This window comes from Poecilia reticulata, chromosome 2 (genome assembly GCF_904066995.2).
Source record: "Poecilia reticulata chromosome 2, P_reticulata-male-v2, whole genome shotgun sequence".
NCBI classification, from domain to species: Eukaryota; Metazoa; Chordata; class Actinopteri; order Cyprinodontiformes; family Poeciliidae; genus Poecilia; species Poecilia reticulata.
The window spans coordinates 14608627-14630166 of NC_088831.1; the positions used below are offsets into that span (position 1 = coordinate 14608627).

The 21540-nt window shown below is 40.3% G+C and overlaps 2 protein-coding genes and 1 long non-coding RNA gene across 3 annotated transcripts; all 3 read right to left on the bottom strand.

The window, feature by feature from the left end:
• Positions 1 to 667: 667 nt before the first annotated feature.
• Positions 668 to 3048, bottom strand: LOC145554103 (uncharacterized). Its single transcript, XR_014090144.1, has 2 exons — positions 2575 to 3048; positions 668 to 1649 (listed from the first exon to the last, which is right to left on the bottom strand). It is a non-coding gene; the product is annotated as an uncharacterized LOC145554103 (long non-coding RNA).
• A 3826-nt stretch (positions 3049 to 6874) lies between these two features.
• LOC103481157 (mid1-interacting protein 1) lies at positions 6875 to 17690 on the bottom strand. Its single transcript, XM_008436454.3, has 2 exons — positions 17423 to 17690; positions 6875 to 8209 (listed from the first exon to the last, which is right to left on the bottom strand). The coding sequence occupies exon 2, from the start codon at positions 8030 to 8032 to the stop codon at positions 7592 to 7594; it is 441 nt and encodes a 146-aa protein (XP_008434676.1). The 5' UTR covers positions 8033 to 8209; positions 17423 to 17690; the 3' UTR covers positions 6875 to 7591.
• Positions 17691 to 18345: 655 nt separating this feature from the next.
• Positions 18346 to 21485, bottom strand: LOC103481172 (tetraspanin-7-like). Its single transcript, XM_008436477.3, has 7 exons — positions 21164 to 21485; positions 19977 to 20165; positions 19815 to 19889; positions 19650 to 19745; positions 19220 to 19375; positions 18828 to 18911; positions 18346 to 18762 (listed from the first exon to the last, which is right to left on the bottom strand). The coding sequence occupies exons 1-7, from the start codon at positions 21245 to 21247 to the stop codon at positions 18694 to 18696; spliced, it is 753 nt and encodes a 250-aa protein (XP_008434699.1). The 5' UTR covers positions 21248 to 21485; the 3' UTR covers positions 18346 to 18693.
• Between the last annotated feature and the right edge of the window lie 55 nt (positions 21486 to 21540).

Here is a 21540-nt window from a genome sequence, read left to right on the forward strand (position 1 = left end):
TTGAATATGTGAGTTATTGCTCCGCCGGCGTCCAGTGGAGACAATATGACCGAGACGACGGATGATCAAAGGTTCTGGTAGAGAGACTCAACATGTTTCAGAGAAACGACCGTCATGTTCACGAGGTATTTTGTTCATTTCGATCTACTGTCACCATTGTAATGTCTCTAGCTAGACGTTTCTTGATGTACTTGGTGTTGTAGAGAATGAGGATTAACGGTGTGTGTACAAACCAAACTTCCCACGTCTTCTACTTGGGAAGAGGGACGGCTGATGGCATTTTCTTGACCCATTGAGTCAGTTGAATCTTTAGCGCTATGCTGCCAGGTTTGGTTGAGAACGATCCACTTTAGCCATATTTGGACCATTAAGTTGAAAAGCTCACTAAAGGATCGGTTGAAAGATCTCTGGTACATTTTAAGCCATTGGCAACGTTGGTTAACATCAGACGAGTTTCATTAAAAGCTGCAAGGCTTTACAGGTTAGTGACTTTAGCCAAGGTAGTTTATTCGGTACCAGTTAGCCAAGCCTGAGAATGAAACCAAACTGAAAGTGTTTTTGTTAACCGCTAATGATTTATCCCTCAGATAAATCATTGTCCAACAGAGGTCAAACAAAAATGTTGAAGGACAAAGGATGAAGCATCTTTATGTCTACTGTCAAGTCTGCTGGATTACTTTAACTATGACGTTTTGTGATCTGAAGCATCTTTTGTCCTAGGCATGTCGAACTCTGGTCCCCTTGTCCCTACTCTAAGCAGGAAGGACACTGGACATGACTGGTGCAGAGGTTTTAAGGTTAGCACATAGAGCTAAGAAGAGCAAGGTTTTAAGCTAAAGGCTATTTGGGAATCAACCTGAACTGATTTCTGTCTTTTTAAGATTGTCTCCTTCATGTTGTGATAAAATAAAGAACTGAGCTCATACTGCCTTCATGACAGACTATTAACCTAAAGCAGATCATCCTGAAGCTCACTAACCAGTAACGGCTACAGGAGGAAGCCAGATTTACTGCAGATGGAGCCCATTTTCTTAAGACGGACTGACAGTTTGGACACATTGGACTCAGCTGAGGTTCCTGCATGTGGAGTATATTCCTGCATAAACCAGGCGAGTGCTGCTTCCCTTAGGTAACCAGACATCAAATCAACAGGAAGAACATTTAAAATGTCTAAATCTGAAGTCAGATGGCTCTGATCAGTGGGTTCAGCTGATCTGTTGGGTGTTTTATGTCTGTTGGGTTTAGGTTGCTGGTTTTCTATCAACTATATGCTTGGATGACTTCCTCGATGGAACCGTTTGGAGACTTTTTCCTGGTTCCTGATGTTGCTGATCAGAACCTCCTGGTGTCGGATGCTTGGATGGATAATAAATGTTCTGAACGCTTCCTGAAGTCCAGCCAGAGGAAAACAGTCAGTGAGCGCTTCCTGTCTGAGTGAGTGACTCACTCATTCCCATAGAAACTGGGCCAAACCGTTTTCTGTAAACCGTCCCAGATCAGAACCATTCATGCGTACTGGATTCTCTCTCCGTGTTTTGTGGAGCCTTGCACGTCCTCGCTCATCTCATTCGGTCGCCCACACCCTTTCATCCAGCAGAGAACGGGAGATGAGTCATCCGTTGTTCACTTAGTTTTATCCTCCGGTTCTGCTGTGAAGGGAAAAGTCCAGATCACATCAGGGTCAGCAGGGACTTGGCATTAACTGTTTGGTCCAAATATTCCTTCATCCATCTAAATTAACATTAATTTGATTATAAATATGTTTGAACTGGTTCTACTGGTTGGTGTTTGTAAAGTTACGCCGTCAAAAATTAACAGCAATAATTTTGGTTATTTAGCCTGTTGAGAGCAACATATGGGGGTTCATATTTTCACCATGTTATTCATTCATCACAAACTAAATTTGTTAGATACTAAATAATTTGAAGTTACATTTTTTTGTTAAATACTTAGCTCTAATCTAAATATTTATTTCACAAGTTAAATATTGAAGCTAAGTATTAAGCTAGCTCAGAGCTAATCTGGCTAACACTGAGTTAGCTCTAATACTTTGCAAAGTATTGGCTAGGCTAGCTAATACTTAGCTCCAAGCTAGCTAAACATGTAGCTGATCAACTAAATATTTAGATCTAATATTTTATTAGCAAGCAAATGTTTAGTTTGGTGATAAATATTTTTAACATATCAGCAAAATATTTAGCTCTGACCTAGTTAGTTATTTAGCTGTCTCAGAGCTAAGTATTTGGCTAGCTAAGAAGTCCTCACAAATTTGGTTAGAAACTGCGATAAACAAATAAATAGCACAACTTTGAAAAGTGAATCCCATGAGGTACTCTGACTTTCTCGTCTACTCCAAACTTTGGCTAATTCATCTATCTGAATAAATGACCATTAGTTTGGAGCGTTTGCATGTTTGGTTGACCTGTTGACCATTGAACTTTGGAGTCAGGAACCAGGAGCTCTGATCAGAGAAATGTCACTCTGTTGGGCTTCATATAAAACGTACTCTGGTTCTGGTAGCGGGCCAGATGGTGACGTTCACCACAAACACACCGGCTGCATGTTTCTACCAACCTCACTGCCTTCTGCTTCCTCTACAACTTGTGACTGATTTCTATCGGCGCTGATGACAAACCGCCAACACCTCTCCTTCCTGCTGCGGCGGCGTGTCACAGGAAACCAACCCCGCGCTCCTCAAACTGAAACCAGCTCTGGAGTTTTGGGTTTCAGCTGGTTCTGATTCACCAAACTGTGAGGAGACTTTGACGAGACGGACCGGGCTCCAAGAAGTGGCGATAAACGCTGTAATAAACACTCATCCATGCAGAGCTGTGATGGTGTGGCTGCCTGAAGCTATGCTGAAGACGCCGGATTGAATTGCTAATGCGCCGCAGGGAGTGTGTGTGCTTGTGTGTGTGCTGCTGGCTGGCAGCGCTGCGAGGCTGTTTAGCGAGCGAGACGAGCAGCGCTGCCGATGAATATTTAACCAGAGAGAGGCAGAGCAGCCATCATTTATTGATGCTGCTGAAGGGGAAGATGAATGGGCTGTCTGTGTACACAGCCCTGGAAACCGCCGGCATCCAGGCGAGACTCGACCCGAGTCTGGATGTGCGGCAGGAAGGAGAAATTCCCTCTGTCAAGGCGGGATTGTAGGAGAATAAAAGTGTTTGTCATTAGATTTTCTGGTGGAGCTTTTAAAAACTTCAGATTCATCGGCTCCTTCAGAGGTCATGGCGGCGCTTTCTGCTCCATGTTTAGATCCGTTCAGGGTCATGGTAGCTCTAAAGGTTGGTTCACTTCCTGCTAACGCAAAATTCTCCAGCTGTGAACAAATTAGGGGAAAGTCTGGTTGTTTCTGACCAAAAAACACCTAAAACAGACGCTTGAAGGAAGAAGCCCTTTCTGGTGGAGCCTGAGGCTCCAATCCAAACAGTCCTGTTCAGTTTGCTTCAATCCAACTCCAGTCCGTTTGGCGAGAAAGTCTGGTTGTTTTCGGGAGATGTAAATGCTAAGCTAACTTTTGTCCTACAAACTTCTGTCTGGGTTCGGTTGAAGTAAACTCTGGTTCGGTTCAAACGCCAAGCGAACTGGAAAATGTTCCAAAAGCAGGAAGTGGTCTACAGCGCAGAGAATTCTGGGTAAATGCAACCAAACCAAACATGCTAACCTAGCATTAGCTAGGACATCCAGTCTGTTGGTCTTTAGCCTAAGATAAAACAGAAATCCTCCAACCGCTAAATATGTTTTTGTTCCACTCTCTTCAGCTCAGTATCTTCAGAAGTTTGTGTCGTTTCCTCCAGTTTTTCTTGGTGCAGCGCCCCCGCAGGTCAGGAGGGGGATAGTGCAGTGTGAATGCAAACTGCAGCAGCTGGAAATGGAACAAATGTTGAAATTTTGGTCCCAGTCGAACCAAATCTACCAAACTATCAGACAGGAAGGTTTGGTCTGAGGCTCCAAACTTCGCTTTCACACCAAGCACTTCTGGGGAAGGAGTCATCAGCAGCCATGAGCACCCAATCCCAAACAGACATGTAGGAATTACTGGTTTTAGCTAAACCTGGTGAAGAAACCTGGATAAATGTGGTTTATATGTGGAATAAAAGCTTTTACAGCCAGGAGGATTCATGTGTGTCAATGTTTATTTTAGTTGATGAATTTAAAATAAAAATCTGGATTTTACTTACTAATCTGGAGATTATTCTAGATCCAGCAGGATTGTACCAAAAATCAATTTAGACGTATTTATAAATGAATGCTTTATGCTGGGGTGAATCAGTCGTGTCTTAGAAGAAACGTCTCGGTTTCGTTCTGAAAGACGAGTCCAAGTACGGCGGTCGACCTCAGAAAAACGCGCTAACAAAAGAGAGGAGAAGAAAAAGGCTGATGCTGTGTGTGTGTGTGTGTCTGTGTGTGTTTGAGAGAGACGGTTTCAAGGCTCCCCTTCCCTTTCGCTCGTTCGCCCTCGCTGCCTCTCTTTGACACACACACAGAAGCACACACACTCGTTTTCACGCTTCACCACCAGCACTTTCTCTCTGTGCGGATGCACGCTCGCTCGCCCAGCGCTGCACTCAGGAGGAAGACGAGGAAATCAATTAGTGTTCCTCGTCTTCTCGCCTCCTCCTCTTCCTCACCCGTCTCCCCTGACGATGATGAAGCGACTCGCTCCGTTAAACCTACGCTAAATCGCTTAAAAAACGCAGAAATTGATCAATATTCAGTACTTTTCTGACGTAACTTTAACCTAATGAATGATAAAACTGCTGTTTTAATTAATCTCTCAAATTTAACTTTTGGGAATGAATTGAAATTATGAGATTTTTGCTGATTTTTGTGTTAAATTTATGTTAAATGGTGCAGCAGTGCCCTCTAGTGGAGCGCAGAGGGAAAGTAAATATTCAGTTTATTCGTTGGGATGAGTGTGTTGGTGTGTGTGAGATTACACGAAAACCAACCAGAGAGAAAAATGTTCGCAAACTTCTCTCCGAAATAACGCTTTGAGCTCCACCTGCTGGACAAGACTCGGTGTTACACTATAAAAAAGGCCGGGATTTAAGATTCAGTAAACGATCAACATCCGTCAAGTTTAACTCTTCTTTTAACAAAGCAGTGGCTTAATGATGCTACAGCGCCCCCTAGCTGAGTAGCATCCAGAGGATTCTGTGTTTTCTGGAAGAGACGAGCCTGTGCAGCGACACACACACACACACACACACACACACACACACACACACACACACACACACACACACACACACACACACACACAGGAAATCAGGACGGCGCTCTGCCTGTGAGAGGAAATTAGACCACCTCATTATTCAAATTAGCTGAGAGGAAAAGCGAGTCGCTTGCCTCGTTTACGCCTCAACAGATGGAGAGATCTGTCACTCTTCCTCTTCGTCTCCTCGTTCTGTCATCTCTCTGCTCCTCTCCGTTTATCCGGCTCGTTCCGGCTGGATTTCCCATCATGCATCACTTCCCTCACAATCAGCACTTGTTGCAAACCTTAACCTCCATCCTGATGGCGGCGTGTCGACCTGCCTGCAGTGGATGGTAATGTGGTTCTGGTGTTGCCTTTCATCTCTGACCTTCAGTTCCATAAACTCAGCTGTACTGAGTGAATTCTGGTCCAGCGTTCTGATTGGATGTTTCACCTGGCTAATTCCTCCATTTCACACTATCGGAATATATGCTAGCATGTTTGATGAGCTAGCTGAGCGGCTAACCGGTTTATTCTCCACCAGGGCGGCCATCGCTGTCCTGCTAAGACGGGACAAACAGCGGCTTTTCCCCGCTCAGTCGTTTCCTGAGCGACACAGAGCACGCGTACGCATTGGTAAAAATCCAGCGGCTCCTCTGGGCTGTAGCGCCTCTGGTGGCCTCTGAAGGAACTGCTGCAGCTTTTTACATGTTCTCAGTGATTAGAAGCCAAACCTGCGGCACAGCGAACCACCCAGCTGTCACTCAAACCACAGTAACCACGGCAACCATGCAGGAGGCAAATCTGAAAGGTGATAATCAGAGGGAGGGTGATTGTCATGGAAACGAGGTCTGACCTTTAACCTGACTCATTCCTTCACACACATTTACACACCAATCAGAGCAGGTGTGTGTGTGTGTGTGTGTTCCTGCTCTAACCTTGTCACACACCAAGCAGCCTGCTGACACACACATACCCTGCAGCAGTGATGTGTGTTACCACAGCGCCCCCTGCTGGTTGATGCTGTAATTCCTCTAGTTTTACATCAGGATCAAAAGAATAAATTAAACTACATTTTATTTAAATTTAAAGTAGAATTAAGAAATAATTAATTATTAATATTGAAATACATTGAAAATGTATTTAATAAACACCAGAAATACTCAATGTGATTTTTGTTGTCAAACTTCTAGAACTAGATCAGATGAACTGAGGGTCCGGTTTCATGGTTCTGTAGAAAACAGCAGAAATGAACAGACTTTCAGCAGAACTGGGTTTGGATCATAGAGTCAGAACCAAACTGCTGCTGCTTGATGTTACAAGGTAAAAATTTGACTTGGTTCTACTGACCGATTAAAAATGAGATTTGAGTACATTTATTGAGTTAATGCTTGAAATTCTGGATCCAACTTCTCAGTAATCCCAGGATTATTATTACTTCTGATGGATCTTAATCTGACTCTGGATTTACTTATGAATTACTGTTCCATATGCTGGACAATATGGCTGACAAACATCATGATATAAACATCAGTCGATATTATTACTGATTAGTTTTTTAATCAGGCGTACTGAATGTTTTCTGTGACTACATAGACTCCGCCCACTTTCTGCAGACAGTTCAGATTTCATAGTCAAGCTCGGCTTCAGTTTCAAAATAAAACCACTGAGACGTTTATCAGAACATTTTATTACCAAGCTGAACATTAAATAAAAACCATCCAGAGCCGAGAAGCAAACATGAAACCTCTGGTTAAGAAATGCTTTGTTAAATAATTTGTTGGTTCTACCGGTTCTGATCGGCTAATCCAAACATCATGAACCAGTCTGGAAATGAGTTGAGTTCCTGTTCAAAACAACTTCATCTAACAAACTGAGTCCATCAGACCGGTCCAGATTCAGGTTCTGGAGGCTCCTGGTGATGACGGTTATTTAGAGACGTTTGTGCGTTTCAGTCACTTCGTTGCATAGTTTGAGTTCGCAGCATGAAATGAAGGACATGAGGACAGACGGACGCAGAGGACAGACACTGGAAAAGTGCAGCAAATGGAGACGAAACGGCAGCCTCCTCTGTGTGATGACCTTTAACCCCAACTATCACACAGGTACGGTTAGCTTGAGCTCATTAGCTACAAAAACTGTTAGCAGACTATCCGGTTTGATCTGGTTGGAGAAGTTGGAAGCTGATGGTGCGTTTAAGGACACTTGTTCAGACATGAAGGCAAATTTATCAGGAAGTGAAGCAGCAGAGCTTCGTTTTTCCACATTTATCCTTGAACAGAAACATCAGAGGTCAAAGGTCGTCAATAATCTAGGGTTTTAATGTGGGAGTGTTAAGTTTTTGTAGCTAATGAGCTAAGCAGAGCTAAACCCAGGGCCCAGGCCGGGTCAGTTCCTGCAGCCGATCTCCTCCTTGTAGCGGTTCGTTAGCGTGTTAGCCTTTAGCGTGAGCTTGGACAGAACCGAATGGAGTCCATTCAGGTGGAAGTGGAACTGTTTCTCCAGGTCGTCGTCGTCCTCAGCCTCGCTGCGCTTCGCCTCGGCCTCAACCTTGGGCCGCTCGTCACCTACGACGCCCCACTCCATGTCGTTCCGGATGGACTTGAGCAGGACGTAGGAGCTGTACATGTCTCCGTCCGCCTGGAAGTAGCCATTGGTGGACGGGGCAGACTCCGGGACCTTCAGGTCCTCGCCGTCCTCCAGGGGGACGTCCCGCAGCAGGCTGGGCACCATCACCGTCTGGTCCATGTTGTTGACTGCGCCAATGAAGCGGCTCATGGCGGTGAAGAGCGAGTTCTTCTGGTTGTAGGAGTCCGATATCTGCATCATGGTGACGTCCGCTCTGACCGCCCGGCGCCGTCCAGGACAAAACTTAGCCTGCTAATGCTCTTTGGGGGATTAGGATGGAGCTGGAGCCTGATCCCAGGTCAGGAGGGAGGGACTTGGCGCGTGATCCAGACTCTGGGCCGGGTCGGTCCTGCAGGACACCAGACGTCCACCAGCCACCTGGAAACAAGCAGGAAGACATGATCCAGCCTGAAGGAAAGCTCCTCTGAAGGATTATTCATCTAGATTAATATTCTGGAATAATAATCCAGAACCCGAAATTCATCTAGAGGTTCAGATTAAACACAGCATGGCAGAAAAAGCTGCTACTTTTAATAAAATCATAAACTCTCTTCAAACTGTAAAACATAACTTGAGCCTTTATTTAACTCTAAGCATGAAAATAATAATAATTATTATAATAATAATAATGGTTCGGCAGCCATCGGTTCTGAGGAACCTAACTGCTGATGAAATAACCGCAGTGAAGTTAGTTTCAAGTTGGATATTCGATATTCGAGCTCCGGGGAGTAGCGGCGTTCAGACGACGGTTGATCCGATTTATGAACGCTAATGTCGGCCGGCGGTTCTCCACAGCTCCCGGTCGCAGCGCCCGAAGGTTCACTTAGGGACTGTCAACAAATTACCGTACCAAACCTTCCTGTCAAAGAATGTTAATAAATGCCTTGAATTGTAAAGAAAATAACTAATTGTAAGTGCTATTTCATGCTTTTACATGAAACTCAATATCATCTATTAAATTCTAAAGTCATACAATATTTTCAATTATTTTAATATTAAATAATAGAATGTTTTCTTCAATAGCTTCCAGGTCATGTGACCTATTGACTAAAAATCACTTTTAAATAATTATACTAGTCTCTATAGATGAGGCACAAACATTTGTTTTCTGTTTTTAGCCATTTTTCATTTTTTAAGATTATTTTTGGTCAAAATTGAGGGTTTTTCTTCAATAGCTTCCAGGTCATGTGACCTGTTGACTAAAAATCACTTTCAAATAATTATACTAGTCTCTATAGATGAGGCACAAACTTTTGTTTTCCATTTTTAGCCATTTTCCATTTTTTAGGAATTTTTTACCTAAAATTGAGGGTTTTTCTTCAATAGCTTCCAGGTCATGTGACCTATCGACTAAAAATCACTTTCAAATAATTATACTAGTCTCTATAGATGAGGCACAAACTTTTGTTTTCCATTTTTAGCTATTTTCCATTTTTTAGGAATTTTTTGGTCAAAATTGAGGGTTTTTCTTCAATAGCTTCCAGGTCATGTGACCTGTTGACTAAAAATCACTTTTAAATAATTATACTAGTCTCTATAGATGAGGCACAAACATTTGTTTTCTGTTTTTAGCCATTTTTCATTTTTTAAGATTATTTTTGGTCAAAATTGAGGGTTTTTCTTCAATAGCTTCCAGGTCATGTGACCTGTTGACTAAAAATCACTTTCAAATAATTATACTAGTCTCTATAGATGAGGCACAAACTTTTGTTTTCCATTTTTAGCCATTTTCCATTTTTTAGGAATTTTTTACCTAAAATTGAGGGTTTTTCTTCAATAGCTTCCAGGTCATGTGACCTATGGACTCAAAATCACTTTCAAATAATTATACTAGTCTCTATAGATGAGGCACAAACATTTGTTTTCTGTTTTTAGCCATTTTTCATTTTTTAAGATTATTTTTGGTCAAAATTGAGGGTTTTTCTTCAATAGCTTCCAGGTCATGTGACCTGTTGACTAAAAATCACTTTCAAATAATTATACTAGTCTCTATAGATGAGGCACAAACTTTTGTTTTCTGTTTTTAGCCATTTTTCATTTTTTAAGATTATTTTTGGTCAAAATTGAGGGTTTTTCTTCAATAGCTTCCAGGTCATGTGACCTGTTGACTAAAAATCACTTTCAAATAATTATACTAGTCTCTATAGATGAGGCACAAACATTTGTTTTCTGTTTTTAGCCATTTTTCATTTTTTAAGATTATTTTTGGTCAAAATTGAGGGTTTTTCTTCAATAGCTTCCAGGTCATGTGACCTGTTGACTAAAAATCACTTTCAAATAATTATAATAGTCTCTATAGATGAGGCACAAACATTTGTTTTCTGTTTTTAGCCATTTTTCATTTTTTAAGATTATTTTTGGTCAAAATTGAGGGTTTTTCTTCAATAGCTTCCAGGTCATGTGACCTGTTGACTAAAAATCACTTTCAAATAATTATACTAATCTCTATAGATGAGGCACAAACTTTTGTTTTCCATTTTTAGCCATTTTCCATTTTTTAGGAATTCATTACCTAAAATTGAGGGTTTTTCTTCAATAGCTTCCAGGTCATGTGACCTGTTGACTAAAAATCACTTTCAAATAATTATACTAGTCTCTATAGATGAGGCACAAACTTTTGTTTTCCATTTTTAGCTATTTTCCATTTTTTAGGAATTTTTTGGTCAAAATTGAGTGTTTTTCTTCAATAGCTTCCAGGTCATGTGACCTGTTGACTAAAAATCACTTTCAAATAATTATACTAGTCTCTATAGATGAGGCACAAACTTTTGTTTTCCATTTTTAGCTTTTTTCCATTTTTTAGGAATTTCTTGGTCAAAATTGAGTGTTTTTCTTCAATAGCTTCCAGGTCATGTGACCTATCGACTAAAAATCACTTTCAAATAATTATACTAGTCTCTATAGATGAGGCACAAACATTTGTTAACCATTTTTAGCCATTTTTCATTTTTTAGGAATTTTTTTGGTCAAAATTGAGTGTTTTTCTTCAATAGCTTCCAGGTCATGTGACCTATGGACTCAAAATCACTTTTAAATAATTATACTAGTCTCTATAGGGTTAGGCAAGCATGTGTTTTGGCAAGCACCTGGTGCTTGCCAAAACACATGGAGTCTGGCCAGCCTCAGCCCAAAGTGGGTTCACCTTCCCATGGGCTCACCACCTGTGGGAGGGGCCAAAAGGGTTGGGTGCAATGTGAGATTTTAGAATGCCGAGGGAGGGGATCTTGGCTTTCTGACCCTGTGTGATGGACGTTTTATCACTGGGCATGGAAAGTCACTTCTCTGGTGGGAGCCTGAGCTGGTGTGTGAGGTTGAGAGGTTCTAACTAGAAATAGTCTCATCTCATCGCATGACTCGAGATGAGAGCCGTGCGTTAATTAATGGAACATTAATTAACAATCTGATATGCAGCGAGAAAATTTAATGTTTCAGTTGTTGGCTGTTTCTATAGCTTTTTATTTTTGTAATTTTATGGTGTAAAGCTCTTTGAAATGCCTTGTTGAAATGTGATATATAAATAAAATTAGATTAGATTTTTTTTATTTGGGGGTTTTCTGTCCGAGGCCACGTTCTGCACAACCAGGGTTTTGAAGGGATCCATTTTGGTGGCCTTGGGATCACGCCTCTGCTTTTGGCAGATGATGTGGCCTTTCTGGCTTCATCATGTCGTGATCTACAGCTTCACTGGAGCAGTAGTAGTAGTAGTAGTAGTAGTAGTAGTAGTAGCCGAGTGTGAAGCGGCCGGGAGGAGGATCAGTACCTCCAGATCCAAAGCCCTGGTCTTGAGCTTGAAAAGTCAGGTAAGATTTTCCTGACCCAAGTGGAGGAGTTTAAGCATCTTAGCATCTTGCTCATTGTTGGAGTTCATTCATTTCTGTCTCTGTTCACCACCCATGTTCATTAACCAGTTTCAGGACCCGACCAGAACCACTCATTGTAAATTGAGAAATAATGAGATTTGGTTATATATAAAAACAAGCTTTAATGCCAAAAGATAATCAAATTTCACAATCCATACATATCATCCAAATGGAACATCATGCTTCTTAGGTTACATTCATCGTCCAGCTCTGGGGCCAAGTGACAAGAAGCCAAGTGAGGCAAAGATTGTAGCAAGTTTAGCTTTTTATTCATCTCTGCAATCTGGACCCTCCATAAACTGTACTCTAATCAGTTTCAGTCGGTTTACATATGACTGCCAGCAGTCACATATAAACATGGTTATGTATGCTTCAGCATGTGAGGCAGATGAAAGAGGCTAAAAGAGATGGAGGAAAATGCAGAATCCATAACATTAAGAATGAGGGAAAAATGGAACAGGAGATCAATAGACGGATTGACGTAGCGTCTGCAGTGAAGTGGGCGCTGGACCAGTCTGTCGTGGTGAAGAGACAGCTGGATCAAAAAGGAAGGTCTCTATTTGCCAGTCGAGCTACGTCCCTACCTTCATCTATGGCATTGGTTTAAGGGTCTTGACTGCAAGAACAAAATTACAAACACAAGCGGCCAAAATTATTTTTTTTTCCATACGTTGTCTGGGCTCTCCCTTAGTGATAGGATGAGAAGCTCAGTCATCCAGGAGGGACTCAGAGTAGAGCCGCTGATTTTTCACTTTGAGAGGAGCCAGCTGAGGTGGGTCAGGCATCAGATTAGAATGCCTCCTTGGCGCCTCCCTAGTGAGGTCTTTTGGGCACGTCCTACCAGGAGGAGGCCCACAGGAAGACCCAGGACACGCTGGATGGACTATGTCTCTCAGCTGGCCTGGGAACGCCTTGGGATTCCCCTGGAGGAGCTGGTGGGAGGGAAGTCTGGGCCTCTGCTGACCCCTAAACCCGACTGCGGACAAGGGGAAGATGATTGATTGATTGAATTTTCTTAATAGCTTATGGGTCATGTGATCAATTTACTCAAAATAAATGTAAAATTATTCTACTAGACTAGGTGGTGCACACTCATACCTATTCAATTTAACCCTTTTTGTTCCTTGTCAGTGGGTCACATGAAATGTAAGCTATTAAACACCAATCATATTTTTTAATTTAAATTATGGAAAAAAAATTAAAATATCTAAAATGGGGAAATAAGGAGGGTGCCTCATCTATACAGACTGATAGAACAATTTCACACAGATTTTGAATCAACAGGTCACATGACCTGGAAGCTATTGAAGAAAAACCCTCAATTTTGAGTAAAATAATTCCTAAATAATGAAAAATGGCTAAAAACAGAAAACAAAAGTTTGTGCCTCATCTATAGAGACTAGTATAATTATTTGAAAGTGATTTTTAGTCAACAGGTCACATGACCTGGAAGCTATTGAAGAAAAACCCTCAATTTTGACCAAAAATAATCTTAAAAAATGAAAAATGGCTAAAAACAGAAAACAAAAGTTTGTGCCTCATCTATAGAGACTAGTATAATTATTTAAAAGTGATTTTGAGTCCATAGGTCACATGACCTGGAAGCTATTGAACCTAAACCCTCAATTTTGAGTAAAATAATTCCTAAATAATGGAAAATGGCTAAAAATGGAAAACAAAAGTTTGTGCCTCATCTATAGAGACTAGTATAATTATTTGAAAGTGATTTTGAGTCCATAGGTCACATGACCTGGAAGCTATTGAAGAAAAACACTCAATTTTGACCAAAAATAATCTTAAAAAATGAAAAATGGCTAAAAACAGAAAACAAAAGTTTGTGCCTCATCTATAGAGACTAGTATAATTATTTGAAAGTGATTTTTAGTCGATAGGTCACATGACCTGGAAGCTATTGAAGAAAAACCCTCAATTTTGACCAAAAAATTCCTAAAAAATGGAAAATGGCTAAAAATGGAAAACAAAAGTTTGTGCCTCATCTATAGAGACTAGTATAATTATTTGAAAGTGATTTTTAGTCGATAGGTCACATGACCTGGAAGCTATTGAAGAAAAACCCTCAATTTTGACCAAAAATAATCTTAAAAAATGAAAAATGGCTAAAAACAGAAAACAAAAGTTTGTGCCTCATCTATAGAGACTAGTATAATTATTTGAAAGTGATTTTTAGTCAACAGGTCACATGACCTGGAAGCTATTGAAGAAAAACCCGCAATTTTGAGTAAAAAAATTCCTAAAAAATGGAAAATAGCTAAAAATGGAAAACAAAAGTTTGTGCCTCATCTATAGAGACTAGTATAATTATTTGGAAGTGATTTTTAGTCAACAGGTCACATGACCTGGAAGCTATTGAAGAAAAACTCTCAATTTTGACCAAAAATAATCTTAAAAAATGAAAAATGGCTAAAAACAGAAAACAAAAGTTTGTGCCTCATCAATAGAGACTAGTATAATTAATTAAAAGTGATTTTGAGTCCATAGGTCACATGACCTGGAAGCTATTGAACCTAAACCCTCAATTTTGAGTAAAATAATTCCTAAATAATGGAAAATGGCTAAAAACGGAAAACAAAAGTTTGTGCCTCATCTATAGAGACTAGTATAATTATTTGAAAGTGATTTTGAGTCCATAGGTCACATGACCTGGAAGCTATTGAAGAAAAACCCTCAATTTTGACCAAAAAATTCCTAAAAAATGGAAAATGGCTAAAAATGGAAAACAAAAGTTTGTGCCTCATCTATAGAGACTAGTATAATTATTTGAAAGTGATTTTTAGTCAACAGGTCACATGACCTGGAAGCTATTGAAGAAAAACCCTCAATTTTGACCAAAAAATGCCTAAAAAATGGAAAATGGCCAAAAACGGAAAACAAAAGTTTGTGCCTCATCTATAGAGACTAGTATAATTATTTAAAAGTGATTTTTAGTCAACAGGTCACATGACCTGGAAGCTATTGAAGAAAAACCCTCAATTTTGACCAAAAAATTCCTAAAAAATGGAAAATGGCTAAAAATGGAAAACAAAAGTTTGTGCCTCATCTATAGAGACTAGTATAATTATTTGAAAGTGATTTTAAGTCAATAGGTCACATGACCTGGAAGCTATTGAAGAAAAACCCTCAATTTTGAGTAAAAAAATTCCTAAAAAATGGAAAATGGCTAAAAATGGAAAACAAAAGTTTGTGCCTCATCTATAGAGACTAGTATAATTATTTGAAAGTGATTTTAAGTCAATAGGTCACATGACCTGGAAGCTATTGAAGAAAAACCCTCAATTTTGAGTAAAAAAATTCCTAAAAAATGGAAAATGGCTAAAAATGGAAAACAAAAGTTTGTGCCTCATCTATAGAGATTAGTGTAATTATTTGGAAGTGATTTTGAATCAACAGGTCACATGACCTGGAAGCTATTGAAGAAAAACCCGCAATTTTGAGTAAAAAAATTCCTAAAAAATGGAAAATGGCTAAAAATGGAAAACAAAAGTTTGTGCCTCATCTATAGAGACTAGTATAATTATTTAAAAGTGATTTTGAGTCCATAGGTCACATGACCTGGAAGCTATTGAAGAAAAACCCTCAATTTTGACCAAAAAATTCCTAAAAAATGGAAAATGGCTAAAAATGGAAAACAAAAGTTTGTGCCTCATCTATAGAGACTAGTATAATTATTTGAAAGTGATTTTGAGTCCATAGGTCACATGACCTGGAAGCTATTGAAGAAAAACCCTCAATTTTGACCAAAAATAATCTTAAAAAATGAAAAATGGCTAAAAATGGAAAACAAAAGTTTGTGCCTCATCTATAGAGACTAGTATAATTATTTAAAAGTGATTTTAAGTCAACAGGTCACATGACCTGGAAGCTATTGAAGAAAAACCCTCAATTTTGACCAAAAAATGCCTAAAAAATGGAAAATGGCCAAAAACGGAAAACAAAAGTTTGTGCCTCATCTATAGAGACTAGTATAATTATTTGAAAGTGATTTTGAGTCCATAGGTCACATGACCTGGAAGCTATTGAAGAAAAACCCTCAATTTTGAGTAAAAAAATTCCTAAAAAATGGAAAATGGCTAAAAATGGAAAACAAAAGTTTGTGCCTCATCTATAGAGACTAGTATAATTATTTGAAAGTGATTTTGAGTCCATAGGTCACATGACCTGGAAGCTATTGAAGAAAAACCCTCAATTTTGAGTAAAAAAATTCCTAAAAAATGGAAAATGGCTAAAAATGGAAAACAAAAGTTTGTGCCTCATCTATAGAGACTAGTATAATTATTTGAAAGTGATTTTAAGTCAATAGGTCACATGACCTGGAAGCTATTGAAGAAAAACCCTCAATTTTGAGTAAAAAAATTCCTAAAAAATGGAAAATGGCTAAAAATGGAAAACAAAAGTTTGTGCCTCATCTATAGAGACTAGTATAATTATTTGAAAGTGATTTTAAGTCAATAGGTCACATGACCTGGAAGCTATTGAAGAAAAACCCGCAATTTTGAGTTAAAAAAATCTTAAAAAATGGAAAATGGCTATAAATGGAAAACAAAAGTTTGTGCCTCATCTATAGAGACTAGTATAATTATTTGAAAGTGATTTTGAGTCCATAGGTCACATGACCTGGAAGCTATTGAAGAAAAACCCTCAATTTTGACCAAAAAATTCCTAAAAAATGGAAAATGGCTAAAAATGGAAAACAAAAGTTTGTGCCTCATCTATAGAGACTAGTATAATTATTTGAAAGTGATTTTGAGTCCATAGGTCACATGACCTGGAAGCTATTGAAGAAAAACCCTCAATTTTGAGTTAAAAAAATCCTAAAAAATGGAAAATGGCTAAAAATGGAAAACAAAAGTTTGTGCCTCATCTATAGAGACTAGTATAATTATTTGAAAGTGATTTTAAGTCAATAGGTCACATGACCTGGAAGCTATTGAAGAAAAACCCTCAATTTTGAGTAAAAAAATTCCTAAAAAATGGAAAATGGCTAAAAATGGAAAACAAAAGTTTGTGCCTCATCTATAGAGACTAGTATAATTATTTGGAAGTGATTTTGAATCAATAGGTCACATGACCTGGAAGCTATTGAAGAGAACATTCTATTATTTAATATTAAAATAATTGAAATATTGTATGACTTTAAAATTTAATAGATGATATTGAGTCTCATGTAAAAGCATGAAATAGCACTTTCAATTAGTTATTGTGTTACAATTCAAGGCATTTATTAACATTCTTTGACAGGAAGGTTTGGTTCGGTAATTTGTTGACAGTCCCTAAGTGAACCTTCGGGTGCTGCGGCCGGGAGCGGTGGAGAACCGCCGGCCGACATTAGCGTTCATAAATCGGATCAACCTTTAGCTAAACGCCGCTACTCCCCGGAGCTCGAATATCGAATATCCAACTTGAAAGTAACTTCACTGCGGTATGAAACCCAGGAACTGTCCGATGATGGAACCAGCATCACCCTGTGGGTTTTCTATGCAAATATCCCCGAAAATTAGCTAAACAAATTCACCAGAACCCCAGGATGTTCGGTTATCCTGATCCAATTGAACCTCACTATGGGAGGCTAACGGAACATCTCTCCGCGGGATTCGGGTCAGAACAGCCGGTACTGCGCTCCAGACCAGCGGTAATTCCGGGTCCCGCTATCCCCGACTCGCTAACGCCTCACTAACCGGAAACCCCCCGCAGGTGGTCGGTCCGGAGGTCTTACCGTGTGCCGGCCGTGGTTCCTGGCTGCCGTCCGGGTGAGGAGCACCGGGTTCCAGTCGTCTGTCGGTCCGGGAAGCGATAAGCTCAGGGAGGGTCGGCAGGTTTGTCCGAACACGGGTGTAGCGGAGCTGCGGGGGGCGGGGCTTAGAGCCTCAGGAAGCATCAGCCACAGCCAACCACAGCGAGGTACGAAAAAGACGACCAATCATACACGGAATGACGTCAGATGGAACGTTGGAAAATGTTAGATTGTTAAACTGATTAATTATGAAGTAAACAATTAGTGTAGAGGAAACAGCTTAATTTATTTACTTTATATATAAAGTATTTTATTAATATTCAATTACTATAAATTCTTAAGGTTAGCAATTAGTAATTATATTAAGCACGATTATTCATTTAAACTAAAAAAAATGCATAATTTACTATTATAATAGTATTAGTAGTAATAGTATAATAGTAATAGTATTGCAGTATTATTACTGTAAATACGTGACTCGCTTTTTAAATTGTTTAACTATATTAAATAAGTTATGATTTATTATTATTTAGTCATATTATCATTTATTGGTATTGGTGTATTTTATATTAAATTTATAAACAATTATTTTATTGCTTTTTATCATAATATATATTATCGATATCGATTTATATATATTATACATATAATCGATGAGGAGGATAGCGTTGTTAGCCTCAGTAATTAACATCAGTTGTAAGAGGCTTTTATTTTGAAGGAAGTGTGGTTCAGGCTCAGGTGAGAGTCTGAAGGTGAGAAACTGTCATAAACGGCAGGATTTATTGACTTTATCATTTTATGTTGCAGTGAGGAGAATCTGTTGGTGTAAATGTCAACAGAAATCAGGTTTACATCTGAATATTTGCTTTAGATGAAACTTTTAGTGTTCATCAGATCAACACAGCTTCAGTCCCACAAAAACTTTTATTTTCTAAACATAAGGAGTAAAATGTGAGTTTCATCTTCAACCTGCTCTTGGTTCAAACAGTCCGCAGCTGGTTTGGAGCTTCCAGCGCATCATTATCATGTAATAACACCGCAGCGCCCTCTGCTGGGCGCATGGAAACACTGCAACCACTTAAAACAGCAAAAATCTTCGTAAAACAGAATAAATACAAGAAACAATGAGACGGTGTGTTTGTGTCTGCAGGTTTCCATGGTGACGTCCTCCTGATGCGTCGTCTAGGAGATGGCAGATGGAGGTCAGATGACAGGATTCCAGGTGAGGGACACACCTGTCCTCAGCTCACCTGTCAGACCATCTCATATTGGTTGGTGCTGATGAAGTGGGCCAGGCAGCAGGCCAGAGACGTCCCAAGAACCTGAGACAGAACCGGGTCACACTGGGCCCAAACCTGAGTTACCTGGGAAGGTCAGGGATCAGTACCTGAGAGAAAGCGATGCCAAAGGTCACGCCAGCTATGACAGCCATGTTGTTCTCTATGAAGGAGACCACCAACTCATAGCAGCCCTGCAGAGACACAGAGACGGGTTGTCCATAAACCTCTTAAAAGGTAAATTAGGACCAAATGTTTTAGCTTTTACTTCTAAAGTTGTCTTCCTCCATAATATTTTCTGTAATTGTTTCCGCACACATTTTGTTGAGGCATGAAAAAAAGATAAAACAGTTTCATTAATGTTTAAAGAAAGCTGTATAAGGTAACTAAGATCAGCATTTTCAACCAACTTAATGACTGAATTGTTGCAGATATCAGCTTCCTGGAGGTTTTAATCAGCTTCAGCCAGAACTCTCCTGCTGTATAACTGTGACCTCCTGACCTGTCTGTAGACTTTGTGTGCAGCCAGAGTTGCATTCTTCAGTTCAGCTTTGCTGCACTCCACATAGGTAACACAGCAGCTGGCAGGGATACCACTGGCAGGGAAATACACACTGCTGAACCAGCTGGTGTAGTTCTGGACTCCACAGCAGTGCAACTGAAGAAACATCCAAAAAGACAAAAGATGCCACGTTTAAAGGCCGATTCTGCTTTTGGTTATCTTATGAGTAAGCTAGAGCATCGTCTGCGTATGGTGTGATATGCAGGTTACCATGGTGAATGTAGAGAGACTGTTAACTGATAAATATGGATATTGTTCTTTAAAAGACAGAGAGAAAACAAAAAGATAAAAAACTAAAAACCAGGAAGGTCAGAGTAGAGACCCTGACCAACGCTACAACCAGCTAAGGATTAAACTCTGCTGAACTCACTGTGCGCTGGACGCTGTCCACTGCCATGCTCCTCTCATCGTATCCGTTGTACCACATGACGGCCTCAGAGTACGACGTCAGGAAGGTTCCTTTAATCTGGAGACACACAGCTGATCAGATGATTTACTGAGTCTAATGCCTGAAATGAAGCAGAATGTTTCAGACCTCGTGACGAAAGATGAATCCAGAGATTCCAGCGACGAGTTCGATCATGAAAACCAGAGACAGAAACACTGCATACTGGAAGAGGTCAGAGGTCAAGATGAGTAATCCTGTTAATCTATTAATCTGTGTCCCCTCAGGGTGTAATCTGAAGCGACGTCCCACCAGTTTGAGCATCCAGGGCCGACCCCTGCAGGTGGCAAAGCAGCCGAACAGTCCGAACAGGACGATGGCGGCGCCGGTACCGGCCAGCGCGTACGGACCGTTGGTGGGACCGCTGGAGATCAGCAGCATGTACGGCCCCAACATGAACTTCCACCACAACCCCACCGAGAGCAGGACCACTCCTGTCACCTGAGGGGGCGGAGCCAGTGGTCAGACTGACAGCCAATCAGATGCTTGTTTTAAACAAAGGTTTTAAATAAATCATGATTCCTGATCTCAGGTCCTGGTTCTGTTTACAGATGATAGAACCTGCCTGATATTGTTTTTATGGCTGATCAGAACTCGTCCAGATGGGCTGAATCACAGGAAGGAGGCGGGTTGTGATTCAGCAGCACATGACTGAGAGTGAAAGGCGGCAGCCAAGTGACAAAGTGACAAACAGACGAGAACCGGAGCAGCAGCGACGCCAACGTCTCAGATTCACTGAAGCAAAGTGAATTTAATGAGACAATTTATGACGTTGCTTTATCTCCGTCTCTGCTGCAACGGAGAAATGTTATGAAGCTCCAAAAAACAGAAAAATAACAATTCAGATCCAGCTAATGTGTGAAAATTATGTAGATGTGAACCTGATCCCTCTGAAGACCAACAGGAGGAAAAGGTTCTGTTCAGTAGCACAAACCGTCTGGGAGGCAGACCGGGTCCAAAAGTATCAAATCATCACATTTATAAAATAATAGGTCAGGTTATTCATGCCTAAAGTGATTTTTTACCCAAGTTATCTTTTGGCAATAACAGGAGTGATCTTCTAATCAGTTGACAGAAAACAACATAATTTGTTTATGGAGTGAAAAAATGAATAATTGCTTTATCAAACCAACACAAAAAGTTTAGTCAGTTCAACTTCCTGTCAATCTGAAGTGACCTGAACTAGTTTGGTTCATTTATTAATTTTATCTTAGCTTATAAAGTCAGATTATTCCCTTTTTTCTTTCAATTAACAAAACACAATTATGTGGAACCAGTTGAAAAGAAAAGATGTTAAGTCAATAATTAATTTCTCTGAGTTTACCGTGGAGGTTCAGCTCCTACCCGCCTCTAGAAACCAGGATCTACCTGCAGAAGGAGAAACGTAAACTCTGCTCCTCTTCCTCAGCTTGCCAGAGGAGGAAGAGGAGGGTCCTCACCCAGAAGATGAAGGAGTAAAGCAGCAGCAGGGTCTTCAGGATGAAGATCACCGGTTTGGTCTCCATCCTGCTGGGAGCCATCATCAGTCCGACTTCAACTGGACCCGCTGCTCCTCTTCCTCTGTCTTTGTATGAGCTGAGGAAGGCTCGCTGAGGCGTCAAACGGCGCCCTCTGCTGGAGGGAATTGTAATTGCAACATCCTCAACTGTGACGGGGATTTTTCTGAATCAGTTCAGTTAAAGTGTGTTTTTAGAGTTTTTACGGAGCGGTTCTGGATCAGTTTGGGTTCTGAGTCAAAGCAGATGAACGTGTGAATGTCCAGAATGTGTCGGGGTGGTGGGGCGTTTGGAGGCGAGACCCGCCTCACCTCCGTGTG

Excerpts from the sequence above, each read along its gene's own strand:
- LOC103481172 (XM_008436477.3), bottom strand. The coding sequence starts at position 21,247 with ATGATGGCTCCCAGCAGGATGGAGACCAAACCGGTGATCTTCATCCTG. Across the intron at positions 19,746-19,814 it reads GATTCATCTTTCGTCACGAG|ATTAAAGGAACCTTCCTGAC; the intron begins GTCTGAAACATT and ends GTGTGTCTCCAG. Across the intron at positions 18,912-19,219 it reads CACACAAAGTCTACAGACAG|GGCTGCTATGAGTTGGTGGT; the intron begins GTCAGGAGGTCA and ends GTGTCTCTGCAG.
- LOC103481157 (XM_008436454.3), bottom strand. The coding sequence starts at position 8,032 with ATGATGCAGATATCGGACTCCTACAACCAGAAGAACTCGCTCTTCACC.